The sequence below is a fragment of the Maniola hyperantus genome, unplaced genomic scaffold (genome assembly GCF_902806685.2).
Source record: "Maniola hyperantus unplaced genomic scaffold, iAphHyp1.2, whole genome shotgun sequence".
NCBI classification, from domain to species: Eukaryota; Metazoa; Arthropoda; class Insecta; order Lepidoptera; family Nymphalidae; genus Maniola; species Maniola hyperantus.
In genome coordinates, this window is record NW_027188994.1 from 12,161 (window position 1) to 36,838 (window position 24,678).

General features: G+C 35.1%; 2 protein-coding genes and 1 long non-coding RNA gene across 3 annotated transcripts; 1 reads left to right on the forward strand and 2 right to left on the reverse strand.

The window, feature by feature from the left end:
- Positions 1-407: 407 nt before the first annotated feature.
- On the forward strand, positions 408-3,210 carry LOC138404637 (uncharacterized). The gene is made up of 2 exons (XM_069509209.1): positions 408-1,445; positions 1,583-3,210. The coding sequence occupies exons 1-2, from the start codon at positions 1,440-1,442 to the stop codon at positions 2,060-2,062; spliced, it is 486 nt and encodes a 161-aa protein (XP_069365310.1). The 5' UTR covers positions 408-1,439; the 3' UTR covers positions 2,063-3,210.
- Positions 3,211-9,369: 6,159 nt separating this feature from the next.
- On the reverse strand, positions 9,370-14,722 carry LOC138404638 (uncharacterized). Its single transcript, XM_069509210.1, has 3 exons — positions 13,410-14,722; positions 11,695-12,839; positions 9,370-9,383 (listed from the first exon to the last, which is right to left on the reverse strand). The coding sequence occupies exons 1-3, from the start codon at positions 13,538-13,540 to the stop codon at positions 9,370-9,372; spliced, it is 1,290 nt and encodes a 429-aa protein (XP_069365311.1). The 5' UTR covers positions 13,541-14,722.
- A 2,017-nt stretch (positions 14,723-16,739) lies between these two features.
- On the reverse strand, positions 16,740-19,924 carry LOC117996014 (uncharacterized). The gene is made up of 3 exons (XR_004675598.2): positions 19,873-19,924; positions 18,360-18,510; positions 16,740-17,649 (listed from the first exon to the last, which is right to left on the reverse strand). It is a non-coding gene; the product is annotated as an uncharacterized lncRNA (long non-coding RNA).
- Positions 19,925-24,678: the final 4,754 nt, after the last annotated feature.

Here is a 24,678-nt window from a genome sequence, read left to right on the forward strand (position 1 = left end):
CCATAGCACGGAAACCAGGAAGGGCTAGAACAATACAAGTAGTGTAGAAAGTCGATTCTGGGCCACCCCGGGGGGTCCGCGAAAAAAAATTGTCCCGCCCACAAAAAAAGACCACCACCATTGGCTCTGGATGTTCGCCGTTTTTAGACCATTGGCTCAAACCTAACCTAACCTAACCTAACCTAACCTAACATATATCGATCGGGTCGTTAGCGGGAAACTAAAAGGGCAATTGGAATCTCCTACCACTCATCTAGTGAATGATTGCGTGCGAGGCTGTAGGTACCTGCTACCTACGCTAGCTCTAACAATGAGTACCGTATGCGTCAAAATAACTTCGGAATGTCCAAGGCGTCACTTTCTCATTTTTTCATCGGGGGTACGTACCTGCTCCGGCGCCAGGGGGTTTTAACAATGCCCCCCGCCCCTTATCCCCTCACCCGTCGATCCATGCATTTCTACAATTTTGTCCTTAACCGACTTTAAAAAAGGAGGTATTTTTCTGTATGTATGACTGTATTTTCATAAAATGTTTAAATACGAGTTTATCATGTTATCACCATATTGGATGACTGATATTGTTTATAATGAATAAGTAAATTAGAATTTGATAGCAATGCATTTCGTAGAAACTTAACCCAAGCTTTTATGATAATGTGTTCTCTTGCAAAAATATGTGAGATGCTCTCTCGTGTCAGTTTAAAATATATTTATTATCTCATTAACAAAAAATTAACAAAATTCACGATCGATCGTGTCGTTGATTTTTTTAGTTAGTCCACTCAATCTGTTTTTATCGCCCATTAACTTTAGGTAGATGCAAAAACTGATATCGCATGCAGGTGTTTCAGAGCATGTACATTCGTGTTTGTTTCGAAGATTTATAATCCCATTAAGAAGGACTAACAAAAAATTAACCCAAGCTTTTATGATAATGTGTTCTCTTGCAAAAATATGTGAGATGCTCTCTCGTGTCAGTTTAAAATATATTTATTATCTCATTAACAAAAAATTAACAAAATTCACGATCGATCGTGTCGTTGATTTTTTTAGTTAGTCCACTCAATCTGTTTTTATCGCCCATTAACTTTAGGTAGATGCAAAAACTGATATCGCATGCAGGTGTTTCAGAGCATGTACATTCGTGTTTGTTTCGAAGATTTATAATCCCATTAAGAAGGACTAACAAAAAATTAACCCAAGCTTTTATGATAATGTGTTCTCTTAGTAGATACAAAAAAATATGACACATGCAGCTGCATGAAAACATGTTGACTCTTGCCTAAAAAGATGTGTGTATAAAAACGCACCATTGTAATTTTGTGTCACAAGTTTACTCGGTGCCAGATCGTTAGGATCAAATATCAGTGCTATAAGTCTTAAATATAAATCACCCGTCTAGAGCGATTGTGTTGTGAATCTACATATTTCCATCCATCATGACGGTAAGTTTGCAATTTTAGCGGTAACTAGGATCTTTTATAAACTTTTATAAATTTAAGTAAATATTATAATTAGTTTTTGTAATTCTATTAGTTAAAGTATCACCTTAATCTTATGCACTATTACCTTTTTATTTCAGGACTCACAGGAAGAATTCACTTACAAGCATTACTACTATCCACTCAATGTGCCAGATGATCAAGATGCGAGTGATTCCACATTAAATAATAAAAAGACTGCTTCAAAAAGGAGCAAACCAACGGAGCAAAACAATATAGATGTATTTTTCGAAAAACCAAAGAAAAAGAGGAGAACTACTATTTCGTCATCGGTAGCTCAAGCGACTGATGGAGGTCTATCCTATATCTCATCCAATGATGGTGATGGTGTCAGTGCAAGTCATCTCATCAAAATAGATGTCTATGACATGAAGAATCTGGAAGGGGTTTTACCTATTGATTACTGGAAATATGCAGATTTACGATTAAAGTACTACGTGAAATCAGACGCTGATAAATTTTATCACAGCACGCGAGATATTATTTACAACATAACAAAGCAGATCGCAGGAAGACATGATTGTAAAAAATATTTTATCGACAGAGATAACAAGCAATAACTACTAATACTAGTACTTATAAAGTATGGTTTAGCTAGCTTAGGATCATAATGATCGGTGCATACACATGCGTTTTTTCTGATAACTGCCTAAGCCGAGTCCCCCCACTCTTCGCCGATACAACAAAGTATAAAAGTGTTTTGCTTCGAAATACGAACTTCATATTTCATTACACTATGTCCAACTACACGATGTCGCCTCAACTTTGTGAACTGAACGAGACCATTTATGACGAAGAAATGGTTACAATATGTGAAGAAGTAGAAAATACAGTAAATTTGGAAGAGATAGAAGATGAAAATTGGTATTCGCAATTAGATAGAAGTCCATCACCATCACCAAGTCTCTACAGCCCTGTTGACTTCGTTGGGAAGGAAGATGCACTATTTGGGATACGAGGCCCCGCAACAGATGATGAAGAAACTATGCAAGATTCGCTCCATTCGCTCTCATCACAGTGTACACTTAAGTTATAGTTATGGGTACTTTAAGATTCATTTTTAATAAAAATGTTATGTAAGATTTTCATGCAAATAAAACTATAATTTTTCAAACCATTCTTTTTTATTTCATTTCTCTAAAAATAAAGTCTTAAACATATATTGTAACAGTTGATCATTATACAAAGTATTATCTGAAAATACATTAAGAAATTGTGACATTGAGATGTCGTTATATTTAAAATATATATAAACTAAACAATACATTCCACAAAATGAGCTGAAATAGTTTTGCAGTACTTTGTTGTTATGAATCCACTTCTTACAGTTGGTTTTTAGAAACATTTCATGATAATCCATTGGTTTTCGACCAAACGAGTCAAAATATTCACCGACACCATTAGTACCCACGTATATCGCTACCCAGTGAGATCCAGGTTTTGTATCGGGGTCTAAATTGGATATTAAATAAGCTGGTGGTGTTAAATATATCGGTATCTTATTAGCTGCAAATACATTGAAGTGAATATTTGCATCAATTTTTTTTAAATAGTTTTCTATCTCTTTGGTATCCATTGAAACTTTAATTATAAATAAATTAAAATGTAAAATAATCTTCTTTACTGAATGGATGGTTAAGAAATGACTTAAAAAGTAAATATCTCCATTTATATTAATTCTTAACTGTTGTAGTCTAAACTAACGTCTCGATTTTTATTAATTTCAATTACGTTATCAAACTCTGCGTATACTATGCAATTAACAGTTGTGGTTAGAGCTTTTTCGAATCGAACTTCAAATCTTACACTACCCCGTTTAATAAGGTTCCAGTGGGAGTTTGAATTAGCAGATAAATCAGGAGTTAAATCAAACGCAAACAGACAATATCCATTTTTATACTCTTCCTTAGAGACATCATTTCCATCATTCAAAAAATGAATTCCTGTTCCCGAGAATAAAGTATGGTATGCACTCGTGAACATATCATTATCAAAAGACGGTGTTAATGTTTTTGATGGTATCGATTGGCCATCAACATATAAACCGAACAGATTAAGTCCGTGATTACCAAAATTAAAAGGATTTGTATTTAGAGTTCCATTGAAAGCAGAGTTTCCCACGAAACCAACAATACATCTTTTGGGAATTTGTCCTAAAAATACATTATCAAGCATTTTTCCTTGGATTCCTGAGGGTATCGTTAACACTTTAACTTCGGCACGGGTGACAGGATATTTAGCGGTTGTAGTAGCTAATACTTTCTCATGTGCAATTAATACACTCGGATTGATCCGAACTTTACGCATTATAAGGCTAGCACTAGATATATGCACTTTGAATTTACCATCTGCAGAGGAACACATAAGATTGAAAGTATCTTTAGAACGTACTAGTTTTAGACGCATTTCAACACCGTTGATTAAAAACTTATCTTGATTAAAAATATCAGCGTGTATGTGTCCAATCATTTCAATAGTTTTACTTTCCTTTGCTAATTCTTCTCTTTTTGCGTATCCCTGATTTGAAGCATCACATGAATCCATTTTCGAGGTGGTATCTTTATACCATAGACCACAAGTGAGATGAGATTTCTTGGCAGCTGTACCATAATTAAGCAATGTCTCGATGTAGGCTCGATACCCATAAGTGTTGTTTGGAGGTGATACGAGCTTTTGATTTAAATATATGTCAACCTGACTAAAAGTGAGTGTAACCAATTGTTAACTGGAGCAACATTAGCCGTCTCCGCAATGTTAGTTGCATCAGTATTCTGAACTTTAGCTTTTATGTGAAGTAGGGTATGAGATAAATCAATGTAATCATCTCCATTTCCTGGTACTAAGAACTCAATGGGTCCATCATCGGTCAATGATGAAATGGGGTTGTAATGAATCCACTGACCCCCCTCAATACTTGTTTGAGTCGATGGTAGAGCAAACAAATCCAACTCAGATTTTACGCATTCACAGGAGTTATGATGTAAAAATGACATTTTTTTAAATTTTAACTTTTATGAAAAATATCCTGAATATTACTCTGTTTAATTTTCTTAGTACCTTTCCGTTTGAGAGTTTTTTTAGAAGTGGTACGTTTCCTCTTTTGTCGCCTAATTTTATAGCCTGATCCTCTCATTATTGAATCAATTTTTTTATCAGCTTTTTGTTTTAGATTCGAAGTTGCTGTTTTTAAACGTGATCTGATAGATTCATCCATTGGCTGCACATTTAACATATCGGACAATAGGCCCACACCAGCATTTAAAGCTTCTTTACCCACAACTTTAGCGCCATTTTTCAAAAGTGGAAGAACAGATCTAAATAATCCACCCAAAAAACTGCCAATACCATGACCTCGCTGATAAGGTGCTCCCTTATAAATTGCACCTACGCCTGTACCAGCTTGATGAGAATAATAATGTAAATATGGGCACGGCATTTTACATGCACGTTCACTTGATTCTCTTAAAATGTAGTTTAATACACGTTGTCCCAAACTGGAATGGTACTTTCCGACCTGTACTCGTTCTTATATCTATTTCTATTACATCGAACTCTCTGCGCATGACAGGTACGTAATGAGGTGGTGAAAAAATATGCATTTTGTTTGCCCCGTATATATAGACTGTAGGATCTAGTGGTACGATTCTGAGAAGAGGGGCCATCACATCTCCAACAATTTGTGGTTCTATTATATCACAATAAATGAACAATTGAGATGGCAATCCTAATTTTAAATTATAAGGATATGTTCCAGTTTTATGCTGAATTAGATTCGTATTTGGTTCAAAACCCAGTTGTAAACATAACTTGGTTGATAACTTAAGTACATCAATTAAGTTATCCTCACATAATATTGATACTTTATTATTTATTTCATCATAATTAAACATTATTTCAACATCAGTATTTTTATTTAATTCAGCTACAATATGAGCAATGCAGTCATAGTTCATGGCAGGAATACGGTTTCTATAGTGTACTAATGATTTAATACCGTCCTCGGGTATCATAATCCATTTTGATGTAAAAATAACATTTTCATTTTCTCGAACCGTATACATAGTGCAAGGATATTGAATTTCAACAACTCCAACGTACCATTCTCCTTCCAAAATAAGCGCTTTTGGTAATTTTGTTGAGAACATGGTCGTTGTGTTTTCCGGGAAGTATTCCATTGAACTATTACTAAGCAAAGTTAAATAAAAATTTTCTTCCATCATCCTATCTGATTAAGACTGGATTCTAAAATCCAACTGTTAAATTTATCAGGATAACCTTTCCACTTGACAAGTAATTGTTTTCTGTTACCTGAGTAGCGAGAGCGTACTATTTTATCAATTTTATATCGAGTGGTGGGGTTATATGTAATTTTTTGCAATTCATCCTCGTAAAACGTTCCTACAATAGACTCATCTTGAAGATCTTTGAGGGTATAGACAACCTTAGACATGCTTTTTTTTATGCCGGATATAATAAATATTTCATCACTCCAATTTGTTTCATACCCTTTTTGAAAAATGTGTTTATATTTTGTTATCCTTACATAATCACCAATTGAAAACTTAGTTTGCTGTCTAACACTTATTTTATTGTTGAGATTTCCATATAAATTGTTCCAAACTTTCATGATGTTATTAAAGTTAACTTCAAATGGACACATTTTGATGCTCGAATGAAAGCTATGGTTATAGGAATAGAGTAAATCTTGTAAAACGTTAATATAAGTATAGGTATTTTTATGTGTAAAATAACGCCACATTTTAGTTTTTAATGTCCTTTGAAATCTCTCAACTATACTAGCTTTAATATCTGGGTTGTTGGTTGTGTAATAATTAATATTTTTACTTTTAAAGTATTGTCTAACATCTTTTGATACAAATTCAGTTCCTTTATCAGATTGTAAGTGGGTGGGAGTTGCTTTAGCTTCAGTAAATATGCTTTCAAATGCCCGTTTTATACTTTCTGAATTCTTCTTTTTAAGTGCTCTAGCGAAAGCGTATTTACTAAAAACATCAATAACACACAGAATATAATTAAAACCTTCATTATATTGAGAATAAGTACGCATATCACTTAAATCTGCTTGCCAAAGTTCATTAAAGTTAGATAATATGTATTTGTTTCTTGGGAATTTTCGATGCACAGGCTTGTGTAACGTATAAGTTTCCTGGGCTTGCAACCACTCTTTAACTTGTTTCCTATCCATTTTACCTTTTAATGCTCTGGCTAATTTATCTATGCTACTGTAACCAGCTGGGTTCGAAACATCATAATAGATGTCTTTAATGTCTAGTATGGATTCCATCTTTCCCAAATGTCGTGTTTCTTTCTTAATGCGTATGATGTTAAAGTTTCACGACTCTTTTCATCATCTGAGGAACTATGTCTTCTAAATTTTAGCGATTTATCATTAATTTTTTCAAAAGCTTGAGAATTACCGATACAAGCCGATGGAACTCCAATATTTTTTAGAGTTTCAATAAATTTTCCCCATCCAGCAGGTTTGGGGCGTTTTAATGGTCTTAGTGTGTAATTCACTAGATCAACTATATTACTGCCATCTACAATCTCATTATCTATGACTATTAATCCATCATTTTTCCAGTTAATTTTGTCTTTATTGTTTAGGAGAGTGTTCAACAATATATCACCTTTTTTTCTATACGTTTTTGGTATGAGTTTGCTTATATAAGTGGTGGTATATAAAATATTAATTGATGAATCACGTACGTGCTTATCATCCTCAGAGTCCTCATTAACTGCGAAATCATTATCTTTACTTTCCTTTTTAAGGAAGTCAGTACAATGTTTTTGTCCATCCTCTACTGTCACCGGTAGTATTAATGGTTTCCTCTCTTCCCCGGTAAAATGGAGATATCTTTGCAAAATTTGCATATATAACAACCATTTTTCACGGTCATCCATTTTATTTTTTAATATATTTTTCATTTCTTTGTCTAATCGGGATAAAGAATCTTCATGTATAGTATCTCTTGATTTCAAGCGTTCAATAGCCTCTGGTTCAATAAGAATCATTTTCTTTGTGTACTCCATTTTTATACTAAATTGAACAATCCATTCAAAACAGCCCCCAATATAATCGGTAGAAATGCTCCTCCTTGCTGAATGATAATGCGTTTTCTTAATTTACCTTTTCCTTTCTTAATTAATTTTCTTAATATAGTTTTGTGTTTTTTCAGCTTAGACTTCTCACTATCCTTCAAGGGTACTTTACCATTTAATATATTAAAAATGCACTCACTAATGCAATCAATTTCTTCGTCCTTGCAAACTTTTAATAAGGCTGTACGAAATTTAGGTTTAAGTGTGAGTAAAGCCTTTAATAAATCTTTATGAGTTTTCACACGTCCAAACATTATAATTACTATTATCAATGAATTTTAATATTTAAATCACATTTGTAGAAAAAAAGCAATTTAGTTTTACGATACTTATGATGGGTTTTCTTGCTTCTTTATACTTTGGGGTATTGTCCTTAAAAATTTCTTTGATATATTCACATACACAATTAATTTCCTCCTTTTTAAGAGAACGAAGTAAAATTTTACGATATTTTGGTTTAAATGTTTGTAATGCACTCAGCTTTTTTATATCTGACGTTGTGTTACCTTCAACCATTATTTGTTACTAACAAGAATCGGGTGATGCTCACCATATTTAAACCCCTTTTTGGGGACATATACTACACATTCATTAGTAACGGGGTCTATTTTGCTTTTAAAACGACATGAATCACTTGTATTTTGTTTCAAGTCAATCATTAAATAACCAAAAGGTTCATTAGTAGCATCTTTATAGGCTTCCTCAATAAATTTTGCATTGTCTGGAAACACTTGACGAGCTAAATGACGAATCTGTGTACGGTCTCGTGGATTTTTGAAGTAAATAATGTAACTTGTGTTCAGTGAAATATCTCGTTGTCCTCTACCTTGATGAAATAGATTTTGTGTAATGTAAAATACACTTAAATTTCGGTGATGGCTACCTTTAGTAAAAATATCGACAACGCGACCATCTGACTCTCTCATAAGATCATCAATTATAACTAACCGAGGATGTTTTCCATCAAACATGCTCATTTCAGGAATTCCCTGGATATATGTCACATTTTCTAGATTATAAAGAGGTTGCATTTCATCATAGCACCATAAAATTTGGTCAAACCGTATGTTACATAAATCATTACAGTGCTTCAGGAAATTTGTAACAAAATTTGATTTACCACAGCCACTTGGGCCTGCTACTATAGCAGTAAATGGATGGAGAAAATGAAACATCGTAAATAAATGCGTGTGACTTTAATTAAGGCAGATAAGGAAATGAATAAAAAAATAACATATTATTTCTTTTAAGGATCAATTAAAACAATTTTATTTTCCTTTGTATATTATTATCTTAAATATAATAATATTATCTTAGCTCTACTTACTATGTCGAACTATTGCTAAAATTAATCTTAAATATATTTTCTTAGTTCTATTTATTAACTATACATTTTTATAATTATAACTAGTTATACATTTCAATACGTATCTACATATTATAAACGTAGAAGTTCTTTTGCTAAAGAAAACGTGTTCTACACACAAAAATAGCATCGATAAACCTCACTGTTCATTATTATTTAATGTATTTATTTTGTAATGCCCCCAAGCTAAAGTGTCAGTGGAGTTGTTGATTAAAAACCGTTTTGTGTCTGAATGTGATAACGATATTTTATTATTTTTTTGGGTGAAAACAACATGCTTTATAGATCTAAATCTATACATTTCACATATTTCATTTTTTTGCTCAAATAAGACTGTTTTGTAATTCTCCATTTTAAATTTTTTTGTTACTGATTTGTTTACTCCTTTTGCTCTAGCAATGAATTTTTTTTGTGTATTAAAAGCGTATACTTTTGATCTCAATCCAACAAATTCTGTCAAAATCACACCATTGTTTTCATCTTTAAAAAGACCAATTTTCTTTTTATTTATTCGGGGGAAATCAAATGCATTATCAGGGGGATAATCTGAAGTATCAAAGTATTTATTTAAATCAGGTTTAATATCCTCATAAAAATTATCAGTGAAAATGTGATAAATGAAGCTGTCAGTATCAGTATATAACATTTTACAATTTGGACCATATTTGTTTTTCATATATTTGTAATGAAAATCATACATAAGCGTTTTGGAAATATCCAAAATACATAAACCTAAATAGATGGGTTTGTCATATAACACTTTAGTTTTTTTAAGTTGAATTGCAACAAAACTTTCAGAGAATATTGAAAGACTATGAAATTCAGGTCTCGCGATAAGTTTCTGTGCACCAGCGACTTTTCCTTTATCTTCCCAATGTGTACATAATTTAACATCTACTCGTTTTTCAACATTTTCCATTGTTTTCCCGAAAATGGAATTATTCATTAACTTATAGAAATCTTTTTCAAAATCAGAATGTGCAGATGTACGTAACTGGGTATTCAAATCAATATATTTTTGTAACCAAGGGCTTTGATTGAATTTTAAAATCCGATGGACTTTCCCTAGCTTTAAGCCCATTTCTAAACATTGTTTTAAATTTCTATAATGAATAACATACTTAGTTTTATGAAATAGGTTCGGCACTAATTTCAAATTTTTACTCCCTCCTACGAGTATATTCTCTGGACATAGTGGAAAATCGGTATGTAAGTCGTGTAAAATTTGTGGATATTCTAAATCTACTTCAAGAATATAGCCTACGTCAGAATCAATTGGTACATTAAAATTAGTGTCACAATTTACCCATTCAAAACCACCTGTAGGAAGGTATTGAGACATAGCCCATCCATATAAATTATTCGCGTCTAAGTACATGAGATAAGATGATTGAATTTTCTCATCAAAATTCTCCATAAACTTATTATTTGCTTGCGCATAACGGTTACTGCATTGCGAAACACCGCCACGTATACCTGATTTTATGAATGCAATTTTATCGTAATCTGTAAGCAGATCCAACGTTACTTGTGTATACTTTAACATTGCGTCCCAACTAAGACCTGGCGCTGTATAATATTGAGCAGGATCTAAATCGTAAGTTTTAATACATACGTTTCTAAAGTTTTCAAAAATATCCGTTAAAAGGAGAACATCTGTTTTGAGATATAAATCAGAGTAATCACTCATATTACGACATTTAAAATGATTCCAGACATCACTGGCATGTTTATAATCCTCATTTGAAATAGAACTGTTTGTAAGTGTGTTGAAAAAATTATCTTGAGTGGGGAGTGATGTCAACTTTAAGGATTCAAATGATGACATATACTCATATGGATACACACCTTTGCGTTTTAAATAAAGAAGATCCTTTTCATTCTGAAAATTTCTGCGCAATTCAATGAATTCATCATCATTCAAATTATTTGTTAAGGATTCTAAACTATACGATAAAAATTTAAAAGAATCAATAAATCTCAATTCAATTTGGTTTTCATCGATTTTTAACATTTTTGAAAACGAAATGTATCGTTCCTTATTTTGAGGTATGACCTTTACCACCCCTTCTGAAAAGTTTAACGCGTGTACAATGAAATGAGCATCATAGTTACTAAGGTTATGCAGAATTACAGGGATAAATCGAGGCGTGACAAATTTTTTGCTGCAACTTTTATGGCAGACACCTGTGAAAACGCCAGTGTACTTATTATAATCTATTTTATAAGCTGAATCTAGTTTTTTATTACATATATAGCATATAGTTGCTCTATTTATTTTTTCATTAATATCCTCTGAGAGGGGAAGTGGATTGATTTCAATTAAATATTCGTTATAAATGCGGTTGACGTCGTCATTTAGGTGTTCCATAAAAACTTTTGAACAGTCACTACCCGTATACGTTTTGTATTTAGATAGACTATCATTGAATGTGCATTTGATATAGTACCCAAAACTATATACTTCATGCTTTTGAAAATTTGTTGTATATGAGGTAGATGGATCATTATTACATCCTTGTATAGGATTTAAAAATGCTTCAAAATCTGCATATACAACAAAGGGTAATTTTAACTTCCTCTCGTGTTTATGGAATGTTAATTTAGCTTTGTTAATGCCTGGTAAATCTGTTCGAACATGATTACAATCGAACTCCTGGTGAGATTTTAATTTACACTCTGTTTGAAAATAAAGCAAGCAACCGTCGCAAATATAGTTCGCGTGTTGATGTCCATTTAATTGGCAACTAACTAGTCGGGATAGGTTTTTTATATAACAATAATGACCGGTAGAACTATTATTTATGTGAAGTAAATTTACGTGTTTTTGTTTTCGGCATTTTGTGAAATAGAGTGGACCAATGACCTTTGTGGAATTACTTTTAGTATCACGTTCAAGTCCAAAAACATTAATACTAATATTATTTAAGCGCTCAAATTTATATATATCTTTCAACTTTACCGGAAATGGAATATCTTTAAAACTTAAAGAGTTTTGTTTAGATGCATATGAACTCACTCTGTCTACATGATTGTTAACTGGATACAATGCGGAAAGCACAGCCCATTGAAAACATTGATAGTCATTATTTTTTACATTAATTACAGCATGCTTATGTTTTATATCTAAGGGTAGATCTATATATGAAGATCCTCGTAACGGGTTAAATTTATTTATGTTTAAATCAATGTAATTAATTTTTTTTAGACTCCAACCACTATCTTTCTTTTCAAAATTACAAACTTTATTTGAAATTTCATCATGCAAATCTGAATAAATTTTATTGATTTCTTGCTCTAAACATAGAATATAATTAATGGTTTGAAAATCAAAAGAATTCTCTAAATTTTTTGTTGTTTGAATAAATTCCCCACTTAAAATGCAATTTACTTTAATTGCCTTATATTCCTTTAATAGCTTATCAAGCAACTCATAAATAATATTTTTAATTGAGTTTAGGAAATATTCAGGTGTTTCGAATTCTGAATTAGACGACGTATTCTCATTGGAAATCCTGTATGTTACTATTCTTCGACCGAAAGCGTTTTCTATTATTTGCACATTAGCTAAGTTTTGAATGGAGCTATTAAGAAGTACATTATTTATATGTTTCTTGCTTTTAAGGTGGCTGGTATAGTATTTTTGATTAACATTTGTTTTACAATAAGGACACTCGACACTGTGATTGTTTGCGGGACTTACAAATGAGGTAGATCCTCCCTCCGTTGATGTTGATGTCGTCAATAGCCCCGTAGAAGTAGAAGGTTCTTGAGAACATGGTCGCTTACTCGAAGACTGTGTGAGCACAGTAGCCTTTCTTTTTACTCCGGCTCCAGTTTGCCCCGAACTAAAAAATAAAAATACAATAGTTAAAAATATGTTCTGAAAAATACACCTTACAATTATCTTTATTGGAATATAATTTACCATTTGAAGCACACATATTACAATATGCTATCATAGGAAACACCCCATCAATTTCATCACAAACAGGGGATGTCATGGAGACAGAATGACCACTACATGGAGTATAAAACGGTTTAATATCTGGGTCCTCTAACATCCATCTAGGGAGTCTATTAGATATATACCACAACCGGATGTTTCTATGAAACTTATTTAGCACAAATGATTTAGTAAATACACTTATTTCATCACTGGAAAAAGCTTCCATGGTTATTATTTTTCTATCACAACTTGTCACTGAATGGACGTTACTAGAGCTAAGCCCGGATATTTATACACAAAAAACCCCCTCTCTGTCAGCAATGTGTTTAAACAAGTTTGAACTTCAGGGTCGAGGATGGCGGCATTACATTAATAATTTATAGTCGCACACCTAATATTCGATGAAATTTTTGAAATACAATAGATTAAAATAAAAACTGCTCGCGGAAAAAAATTAAAAAATACTCACGAATAAACTTGATCTCGTTCGGTTTCCATACATAGGTCAACTAACATCGTGTTCAATTCGACTTCTTCACAAATTGCAACCATTTCTTCATCGTAGACCGAGTTGTTCAGCTCACACAGTTGAGACAACATCGTTGTAGGTAGTAAGAAGGAATATGGCGCGACTGCTTTAGAACAGGACTCTTTTATAATTTGTTTCAAATTTGTTCAAAGACAAATGGTAGGGAAAGTACACATTATTTAAAAAATATATTTCCGTAAAGTGTCACTCACGGGTTACTGGCTTTTGTTGTGTATTCACAGCGGGTAAGGATCGCATTGTGTCTGGAAGACCAACCTTTCAATTGTTATATTCTTATCTTAGGGTTCTGTAACTCAAATAGAAAAAGGAACCCTCGATCGTGAATTTTGTTAATTTTTTGTTAATGAGATAATAAATATATTTTAAACTGACACGAGAGAGCATCTCACATATTTTTGCAAGAGAACACATTATCATAAAAGCTTGGGTTAATTTTTTGTTAGTCCTTCTTAATGGGATTATAAATCTTCGAAACAAACACGAATGTACATGCTCTGAAACACCTGCATGCGATATCAGTTTTTGCATCTACCTAAAGTTAATGGGCGATAAAAACAGATTGAGTGGACTAACTAAAAAAATCAACGACACGATCGATCGTGAATTTTGTTAATTTTTTGTTAATGAGATAATAAATATATTTTAAACTGACACGAGAGAGCATCTCACATATTTTTGCAAGAGAACACATTATCATAAAAGCTTGGGTTAAGTTTCTACGAAATGCATTGCTATCAAATTCTAATTTACTTATTCATTATAAACAATATCAGTCATCCAATATGGTGATAACATGATAAACTCGTATTTAAACATTTTATGAAAATACAGTCATACATACAGAAAAATACCTCCTTTTTTAAAGTCGGTTAAGGACAAAATTGTAGAAATGCATGGATCGACGGGTGAGGGGATAAGGGGCGGGGGGCATTGTTAAAACCCCCTGGCGCCGGAGCAGGTACGTACCCCCGATGAAAAAATGAGAAAGTGACGCCTTGGACATTCCGAAGTTATTTTGACGCGTACGGTACTCATTGTTAGAGCTAGCGTAGGTAGCAGGTACCTACAGCCTCGCACGCAATCATTCACTAGATGAGTGGTAGGAGATTCCAATTGCCCTTTTAGTTTCCCGCTAACGACCCGATCGATATATGTTAGGTTAGGTTAGGTTAGGTTAGGTTTGAGCCAATGGTCTAAAAACGGCGAACATCCAGAGCCAATGGTGGTGGTCTTTTTTTGTGGGCGGGACAATTTTTTTTCGCGGACCCCCCGGGGTGGCCCAGAATCGACTTTCTACACTACTAATACAAGGTAGTGATCAGAAAAATCTGTGAGCGTCAGGATGCAGGCTGGACTATATAAGATATTTTGGAACTTTTGAGTAAGCACAATGTTTAAAAAAAATATAAAAAATACTATAATTCTGTAAAAGTTTACGATATATCTAAATATATAAAAGGAAAAGGTGACTGACTGACTGACTGATCTATCAACGCACAGCTCAAACTACTGAACGGATTGGTCTGAAATTTGGTAGATAGCTATTATGACGTAGGCATCCGCTAAGAAAGGATTTTTGAAAATTCAACTCCTAAGGGGGTGAAATAGGGGTTTGAAATTTGTGTAGTCCACGCGGACGAAGTCGCGAGCATAAGCTAGTTGCAAATAAAACATCTACTACTACTAGACTGACGCTAGAGGTCATCGAACATTCCGTAAGTAGGCCACTGATAGGTCAATGCTGTCAATGATGCCATCTCGACCTGTCACGGACTATACTTTTAGCTCTTCAATCACCTTATTTCTTGCAGGGTGGGTTGGTAGGATTACAAGTGATCTTCCTCTGGCCACAAGCAGCCACAAGTTGCAGGAGAGTGACCACGAGTAGCAGCACTGCCACCAGCTGCCGCCAACCTTGCATCATACGACCAACGCTGAAACCACGAAACCTCCATCAACCATTATCAAATCAAATCAAATCAAATGGTTTAGGTATTCAAAATATGTAATAAATTACACTTTTTGAGAGTCAGTTGTTGCATTTTTAAGATGATCTCGTATATTTGTATGGTGAAAATTTTAAAACTAAGCTACGAGGGTTCCAAACGCGCCCAGGTCTGAGAAGAGCCCACAACAAACTCAGCCGAGGGCAGCATTAATGGGCTTCCCAACATTTCTACTAAGACCATATTAGCGCAGAGTAAATTGCATAAAGCGTTCATCAAGTCGTCATCGTCGTTATACAACCGATCATCATCATCATGATCAACCCATCGCCGGCTCACTACAGAGCACGGGTCTCCTCTCAGAGTGAGAAGGGTTTAGCCATAGTCTACCACGCTGGCCAAGTGCGGATTGGTAGACTTCACACACCTTTGAGAACATTATGGAGAACTCTCAGGCATGCAAGTTTCCTCACGATGTTTTCCTTCACCGTTAAATCAAGTGATTATTTTAATTACTTAAAAACGCACATAACTCCGAAAAGTTAGAGGTGCGTGCCCGGGATCGAACCCCCGACCTCCGATTGGAAGCCGGACGTCCTAACCACTAGGCTACCACAGCTTCTTATATCCTATGTAGGTAACGTGAATCAAACAAAATAAAGCAATACTGAGTAAATACTTACAGAGCTTCTCAGGGTTCTGAATCTCTAACTTAATCCCAACTAATCAAATGCTTGCTGTTACCAAATTCTAGAGATTTTCTATTTAAGTATTTTGGGTTGACACTTTCATGTTGGGCCGGAGTTGTCAGTAAAAGAGAAAAATTGATTTGAGCCTATCCACCACGAAAAGTAATCTGAAATAAAGAAATTATTGGAAAATGAGAAAAATGAAAGGCTAACTAGGAAGGTGGAATTTGACCCAAAACAATATTTCTCAATTACAGAATTTTAAAATACTTTAAATCCTACTAGGTACCTACTTATCTAATCAGTATCCATATTATCAATGCGAAAGTGTGTTTGTTTGTTGGTTTGTTGATTCGTCCTTCAATTGTCTATTTTTTTTTAAAAAAAAATTCAATATGGCAGAATTTTTTTTAAATTAATATTTATTGGTTTGTCCGTTAATCACGCTGCAACGGAGCAGCGATTTGACGTAATTTTTTGCATGATATAGTCAAAAATCTGGAGAGTAAGGAGTTTTTACCCCAAAATTAAAAAGTTTTCCGGGGAATTAAAAACCTAAATCCTCTCGGGAATGTCGCGTCGCGAGAATTATCTAGTCAATTAAAAGGCATTCAAATCATTGATACAAATTTATTGATACTCGTCCATATTAAACAGTTATGTATTGTTCATAACAGACACAAGAAATTGAATTATTGAACACATAAATAACAATATTGCCCATTTGGATATTCAGATGGTCTAATCTATTTCACTTAAGGTCTATTTCGGACCGTCTTCCAAAACTGACGCAAAACATCTCTATCGTTTATCGTATAATATCCGTGTCCTTTATAAATCTCATTTGATAAGTATTTAATTTTAATTGGTTTTTGTATTGTATTTCTGTTAATATAATCTGAATCATTTTGCACTATTATATGGGCAGGAGATGTTAAATCCATGTTTCTCAATTCAAAATACATAGTCAGATTATTAATTTTCTTCGATAAATTTCTAACGATTTCTAAATTTTATTTTGTTATTTGACCAAATATTTTTCTACTTCAGTCATATTTTTCTAAAAGTTATTTCTATCCATAATTACCTACCTATTTCTAAAAATTTAGAAATTTTTTCTTGCCATTTATACTTTTTATAATCTTTATCGTCAGAACATTTCGGCCATATTTCTGTAGAAGTCCACCATTGACCAATGACCATAGCCAGCTTGGCAAGTTTTCCAAATTATTTTCTTGTAGACAGAATATTTTGTTCCACAAATTGTATCACTACAATTCATCACAAGATATTATTGTTTTATTCATTGTTAATAAACAATTTCTTGACTCTATTATCCTTAAGAAATTTTTTAGATGTCGGGGTTTTCAGTTGATTTTTCAAGTTCTAAAAGGTCCTTTCTTGCAAGGAGCTCTGCCTGTACATGGGATCTTCTTTTTGCAAGCATTTCCAGCCGAGAATATAGTGAACAAGATCAGCAGCACTGAGTATACAAATGTCCAGTTGATTTTAGCCATTGTGCATCTGTAAAGATTTCATGGTTACATCATCATCATCGACCCATCGCCGGCTCACTACAGAGCACGGGTCTCCTCTCAGAGTGAGGGTTTTGGCGATAGTCTACCACGCCAACGACTAAGTGCGGATTGGCCGACTTCAAACACATTTGAGAACATTATGGAGAACTCACGGATATGCAGTATACCCTCACGATGTTTTCCTTCACCGTTAAAGCAAGTAATATTTAAGTAATTGCTAAAAACTTCGAGAAGTTACACGTGCGTGCCCAAACACCGGACCGCCCGAATAGAACCCGATTTTCACCGCTACACTATCTTGGTATACATACAGAGTGTAACCAAAACGCTAGCAAAAACATAGCGTTATTGTTATACACCTAAACACAGTCCGATACCAAATTATGTTAGTTTTAGTGATTTAGTATTTTTCAAAACCGCAATGTATAGCGTGCTAAAACTGGGTCAAGGCACGGCATTGACTCCGTCTGGCCTACTTACCCAACGTTTGTTGACCTCTAGCGTCAGTCAGATGTTTTATTTGCAATACATCGTGAACTTTTACAAAATATAGGACTTTTTAAATATCGTATCAGTAATCATCAGTACTTTCGCCTGTCTCGGTCTTTGTCAGCGTTCTGGTTAAATCCAGTATAAACTAGTCTCCATATTCCACTGAGATTGGCCGCTGCTATCTATCACCGGAAGGAAACTTACCAATGTTACTTCTTACAAGGCGAAGGTTCCCTACAAGCGATGTACACCTTCCTGGTGCAGCCGACGACACCCGTCACCAGAGCGACGACAGCGGAGACCAACAGCAGTGCGTACTGGATCAGGCCCATGGTCCACCGCAGACCATGGCTATCTGTGGACACTACATCTTTGGCATCAGGCAGTGTTTCCATGTACACGGTAATTACCGTAGATGCACCGTAATTCAGCCCTAATCTACCGTCAAGGTAATATGGCCATTACCTTGACCGTGTCACCGTAATACAAAATCACGTTTAAAATTCATAATATACTGCGTAATAGTAGTATTTCGTCCTTATTCAAGCAATTAGGAAGGAGTAAAATGTAAAACTAATGAGATTTAACAAAATATTAATATGAATAAATCCGTATATGAAAAAGATATTGCTATGCTAGGAGAGTCAGATTCAGAATAATATTAATAGCTGATTAAAAAGCAAATTCGTGACGTTTTTTCTTTTAAAAATGACACGGTAATTTACACGGTATTCTTTTAGCTAATCCACCGTAATTTAATCTAGAAACACCGTAATTTTAACCCTTGAACACGGTAATTCTCAATTTACATATGGAAACACTGGCATCAGGTTAAAAATAATCACGGAAATCGGCCCAGAAATCTTGCAGCAATCCGTGTACATAAATAGAAAATAGGCGTTGAAAAGAACGTCCTTCATTTTACTCGATTGTCCAAAAAAAGAGTGTAATGTTTTCAAGGTGAGTTTATTTCACCATAACTTCTAAATGTATGAACAGATTTGGACACATTATGGAGTACACAGATGGGGTATTGTTGTAAATGTTTTTTTTAACTTTTTAAAAGTTTTTTGAGTTTTTTAAGAGCAGTCGTGTTTTTTTTAATGAAATTATAACTTTATATTTTTTTTAAATCCCGAATCTTAGATCTGCTCCGGCTTCGTAGGGTTTGCCTATTTTACTATAGACTTAATACTTAAATGAAAACCATTTACATTCTCATGTACTTAGTCCATAGAAAATCGGAGTAAATTATATTAGTGTATTTTTAAGGCATATTTGGTAAAAAAAGGAGATAGCATATCAGAGTATGAAAAAGATAAAAATGCCTTTGTAAATCACCAGATTGTTTTGGGTCACATTCAATGATTAATAAATAGGAAGATTAATGGGAAGAGCTTAGGCCATAGTCTACCACGTTAGCCTAGTTCATACACCTTTGAGAACATTATGAAGAACTATCAGGAATGCAGGTTTCCTCACGATGTTTCCTTCATCGTTTAAGGAAGTGATACTTAATGACTCCAAACCATCGATCTCCTAACTCCGAAAAGTGCGTACCCAGGAACGAACTCCCGACCTCTCGAATAGAATGCCAACGTTTTAACCACTAATATATATCACAAGAACTGGAAATCTTAATGGTAAATTAGGTTTAAGATAGGTACTATAAAATACTAAGTACATAAGTATGATTCTCGAATTTTTCAATACGTACCAATTTCGGGTGTTTCGTTTCTTGATTTTTCAATATTTTTGTTACATTGTATAATTGTTTGACCTGTTTTTTTGGAAAATTTTGTTTGTGTTGAAACTGAAAAATTTGATTTTGATTGATGAACCAAATTCTGTCAAAAAGAATGTCTTGCAGTTTGAAAATGTGACTTGAAGGAGAGCACAAGAAAAGTACCACAAAGTTTTTTATTTGTATTAAAAGTTTTTCCTTTTTCCCACAGTAGGTACAGAACCTTAAAAATCACGTCGATTCGTTGCTCTATTGCAGCGTGATTGAAGGACTAACCAACAAACTAACTAACTTTCGCATTTATCTAAATATAAAAAAGGAAAAGGTGGCCCACTGACTGACTGACTGATCTATCAACGCTACTATGGATGGATTGGTCTGAAATTTGGCAGATAGCTATCATGACGTCGACATCCTCTAAAAAAAACAATTTTTGAAAACCCACCCCGGAGGAGGTAAAATAAAGATTTGAATCTTGAGTAGTCCACGCGGACAAAGCGCAGCCATAAGCTAGTAGCACACGAGTAGATATATAGACCAGAGGGGAAGCTTCATACTAGCGGCTGGCTGTAGGTTCACTCACTCTAGCGCAGCTCACGCACACCACGACGTGTCACGGACGCTTCGTTTGCCGCCAAACTGGGCGCACGGAGCGTCCGTGGCACGTCGTGGTGTGCGTGAGCTAGTGTGAAGCTTCCCCTCTGGTCTATAATATCTACTCGTGTGCTAGTAGGTAGTTAATAATATGGGTAGTTGTTACATGAATAGGCATAGTACGCGACAGGTCGAGATGGCAATCGGGGTATGAGGCGGGGAGAGACGCCTGTCCCGCACCGGGTTAGCGCGAGGCGAGGGGTGTGCGGGTGTGCGAGGCGTCCCTATCCCGATTGCCATCTAAACCTGTCTCGCACTATAGTCATAAGTATAGCTAGCAGATGAAGTCGCAGGCTGGACTAGTTTGTTGCACAATAAAACTTTTCTGTAACGTCTGATTTTGGCGCCCATTAAGTCGTTGGTTCGGTTTATGAGCTATCATCGAACGTACAGACATTCGCTCTATTCTTAGCGTGTACTAAGCGACCCGACACACTAGCGACTTTTTATCCGACTAATCCCATAATAATATAATCGCGACCGAATTAATCTCAGCAGAGATTAGTATCTAAGTGCCTCGACCTCCCTGGCGCAGTGGTCTTATTAGTGGGAGGTCCCGAGTTCAATTCCTGGCAGGGGTTTGGAATTTTATAATTTCTAAATTTCTAGTCTGGTCTGATGGGAGGCTTCGGCCGTGGCTAGTTACCACCTTACCCGCAAAGCCGTGTCGCCAAGCGAATTAGCGTTCAGGTACGATGCCGTGAAGAAAGCAAAGGGCTTTAATAAAAAACTGCCATACCCCTTCCAGGTTAGCCCGCTTCCATCTTAGCCTGCGTCATCACATACCACCAGATGAGACTGCAGTCAAGGACTAACTTGTATCTGAATTTTAAAAAAATGTACCTACTAACATTTGAAGGACTACCAGTGCCTTGCCGTTTTGTAAAAAGTTAGACTAAGTTTAGTATATTCAGCAGTGGACGTCTGTCGGTTGGAAACTTTTTGTCGAAGGATCAAAGTCAAAGTCAAAGTCAAATGATTTATTCAAAATAGGTAATTAATAACTCTTTTTGAAGGTCAGATGTTGGATTTCTAAGATATAGTGGTGATAATTATTACGCAAACTTAAAACTAAAGCTACGAGGGTTCCAAACGCGCCCAGGTCTGAGAAGAGCCCACAACAAACTCAGCCGGATCGGACATCATGTCGCTAGTGTGCACTTGCGCTAAGTTATAAACCGTCCCTCGGGTACACACGGTCTTTTATTACACGTTTACAATAGGCATTATTTTTGCACGTGTGTTTCTCTCTTTCTTGTTTGCTATAACAAGTCAATTAAATGGGGAAGGTTAGTTTTTTTTCTACTACCTTATGCTCGCGACTTCGTCCGCGTGGACTACACAAATTTCAAACCCCTATTTTGACCCTTTAGGGGTTGAATGATCAAAAATCCTTTCTTAGCGGATGCCTACGTCATAATAGCTATCTGCATGCCAAATTTCAGCCCGATCCGTCCGGTAGTTTGAGCTGTGCGTTGGTAGATCAGTCTGTCAGTCACCTTTACCTTTTATGTACTTTTACACGAAAAATGGTATTTTTGCGTACAGGTACGCCCTTTTGTTATGAAGCCCTCCATATTCAGATATACTTATAGATCTACAGATGTATTGAAAGCTAAATATTTGAATGCAGACACTTCGAGGCCAACAGGATGTTTATAGTTTATAATTAGGTATATTAAATACACGCGGGAAATCGGGTTTTGTTTAAATGAATGTGGCGTCTATAGGCTCAGAGCTAGTGTCTTAAAGACCAAGTATAGGAATAATTATTGTTATATTATGTGTGGACACACAGAGCGTGCTGGCCAGGACCAAAATAATTACAGAAGTACGCGGCAGAACATAATGAAAAATCGGCCTTTCAGCTTTGTAGAGCATTGTCTCTGTCACTCATACCTATATGACGTTTTGTCAGTCTCAACTAAAGGTCGGTCTCCTTCTAAAGGTCAATGTACATTATTCTCTGACGCTGTACGGGGCGTACGTCCTGGGGACACTGCGGCCGAGGAAATCAAAAAGGTAGTGTGACTTAAAACCGCACAATAAGTAGCGCTTATCTGTTACGCGTGGACAAGCATTACACGGTTTAAGGCATGGTTGCGTTCACGCGAGCCATAAAATGGTATTCGATACTCGTGACTTAACTTCACTCTGGGCGTTTCCGTCTGTTGTGCGTTACTCGTGACTTAAGTATATCTGCTTTTAGCGGCGTTACAACATAAACGCCGTTTGGCACCATTGCTACGCTCATATGCTGCCGTGCAATAATGGACAACTTAAGGCACACATATGAAATGAAATGCAATTAAATTAAATGAAAATTTATTGCTAAAAAAGCAAGTCATATCACAATTGTGGCAGGAACCCTGAATTAAGTTTGAAAAACATGTATCTCAGGGTCCCCGCTCTTCCTCCTTCATCTATATGTATAACTAGTATTTTGCTCGCTGCTCGAGCTGCTAAAGCAGCTCTCGAGGTCTATAATGGCCATTTTGAATAATAAAATTTTTTGTATGAAAAAATAAATTCCGCCATTTTGAATTTTTTTTCCACCCATCGAGTAGACCTTCGGATCCTGATCATCTCTTGCCAAGAAACCACTCTTCCATCTTTCATACCCTCCGAGATGGACGCCGATGAAATTTGTATGGCGGCCATCTTTTTTTCGGAATTTTGAAATTTTTTTCAAATTTTTGGCAATTGGATGAGGTTTCGAATGACATTTGGTCGAGCACCTCCCACCTATCTTCAATACCTCGAGCGTGCCCTTCACCCGTCTCCGAAATCCTCAATCATCAGCTCTCTCCATATGTTGCCCAAAAGGAATCTTTGTCTTCTATATGAATCCATAAGTGAAAAAAAAAAGTTTCATACAAAATTTTACAGGAGAAATTTTTTTGAAAATCTCGGCCGCCATCTTGTTTTTCCAATTTTTTATACTTTTTCTAAAAATCGTTTGCTAATATCTTCAATAGTTGCAAGTTGTAACAAAATCGGTTGGAAAACAAAAAAGTTACAAAAGTCAGGTCGGCCGCCATCTTGTTTTTCTGAAATGTCATAATTTTTCCCTACTCGAATCCCACTTCTGAACATATCTCCCATACATTATTATATCATTTTCTATCTCTTTCTAGGAGAACAATTATGTCAATGAGTCAGTCAGTCAGTGGTAATTGAGCTATATATAGTATAACTAGTATTTTGCTCGCTGCTCGAGCTGCTAAAGCAGCTCTCGAGGTCTATAATCGCCATTTTGAATAAATAAAAAAAAATTTAAATTTTGTATGAAAAAATAAATTCCGCCATTTTGAATTTTTTTTCCATCCATCGAGTAGACCTTCGGACCCTGATCATCTCTTGCCAAGAAACCATTCTTCCATCTTTCGTACCCTCCGAGATGGACGCCGATGAAATTTGTATGGCGGCCATCTTTTTTTCACAATTTTGAATTTTTTTTCAAATTTTTGGCAATTGGATGAGGTTTCGAATGACATTTGGTCGAGCACCTCCCACCTATCTTCGATACCTCAAGCGTGCCCTTCACCCGTCTCCGAAATCCTCAATCATCAGCTCCCTCCATATGTTGCCCTAAAGGAATCTTTGTCTTCTATATGAAACCACAAGTGAAAAAAAAAAGTTTCATACAAAATTTTACAGGAGGAAATTTTTTGAAAATCTCGGCCGCCATCTTGTTTTTCCAATTTTTTTCACATTTTCTAAAAATTGTTTACTAATATCTTCAATTGTTGCAAGTTGTAACAAAATCGGTTGGAAAACAAAAAAGTTACAAAAGTCAGGTCGGCCGCCATCTTGTTTTTCTGAAATGTCATAATTTTTCCCTACTCGAATCCCACTTCTGAACATATCTCCCATACATTATTATATCATTTTCTGTCTCTTTCTAGGAGAACAATTATGTCAATCAGTGAGTGAGTGAGTGGTAATTGAGCTATATATAGTATAATAACTAGTATTTTGCTCGCTGCTCGAGCTGCTAAAGCAGCTCTCGAGGTCTATAATCGCCATTTTGAATAATAAAAATTTTTGTATGAAAAAATAAATTCCGCCATTTTGAATTTTTTTTCCACCCATCGAGTAGACCTTGGGATCTTGATCATCTCT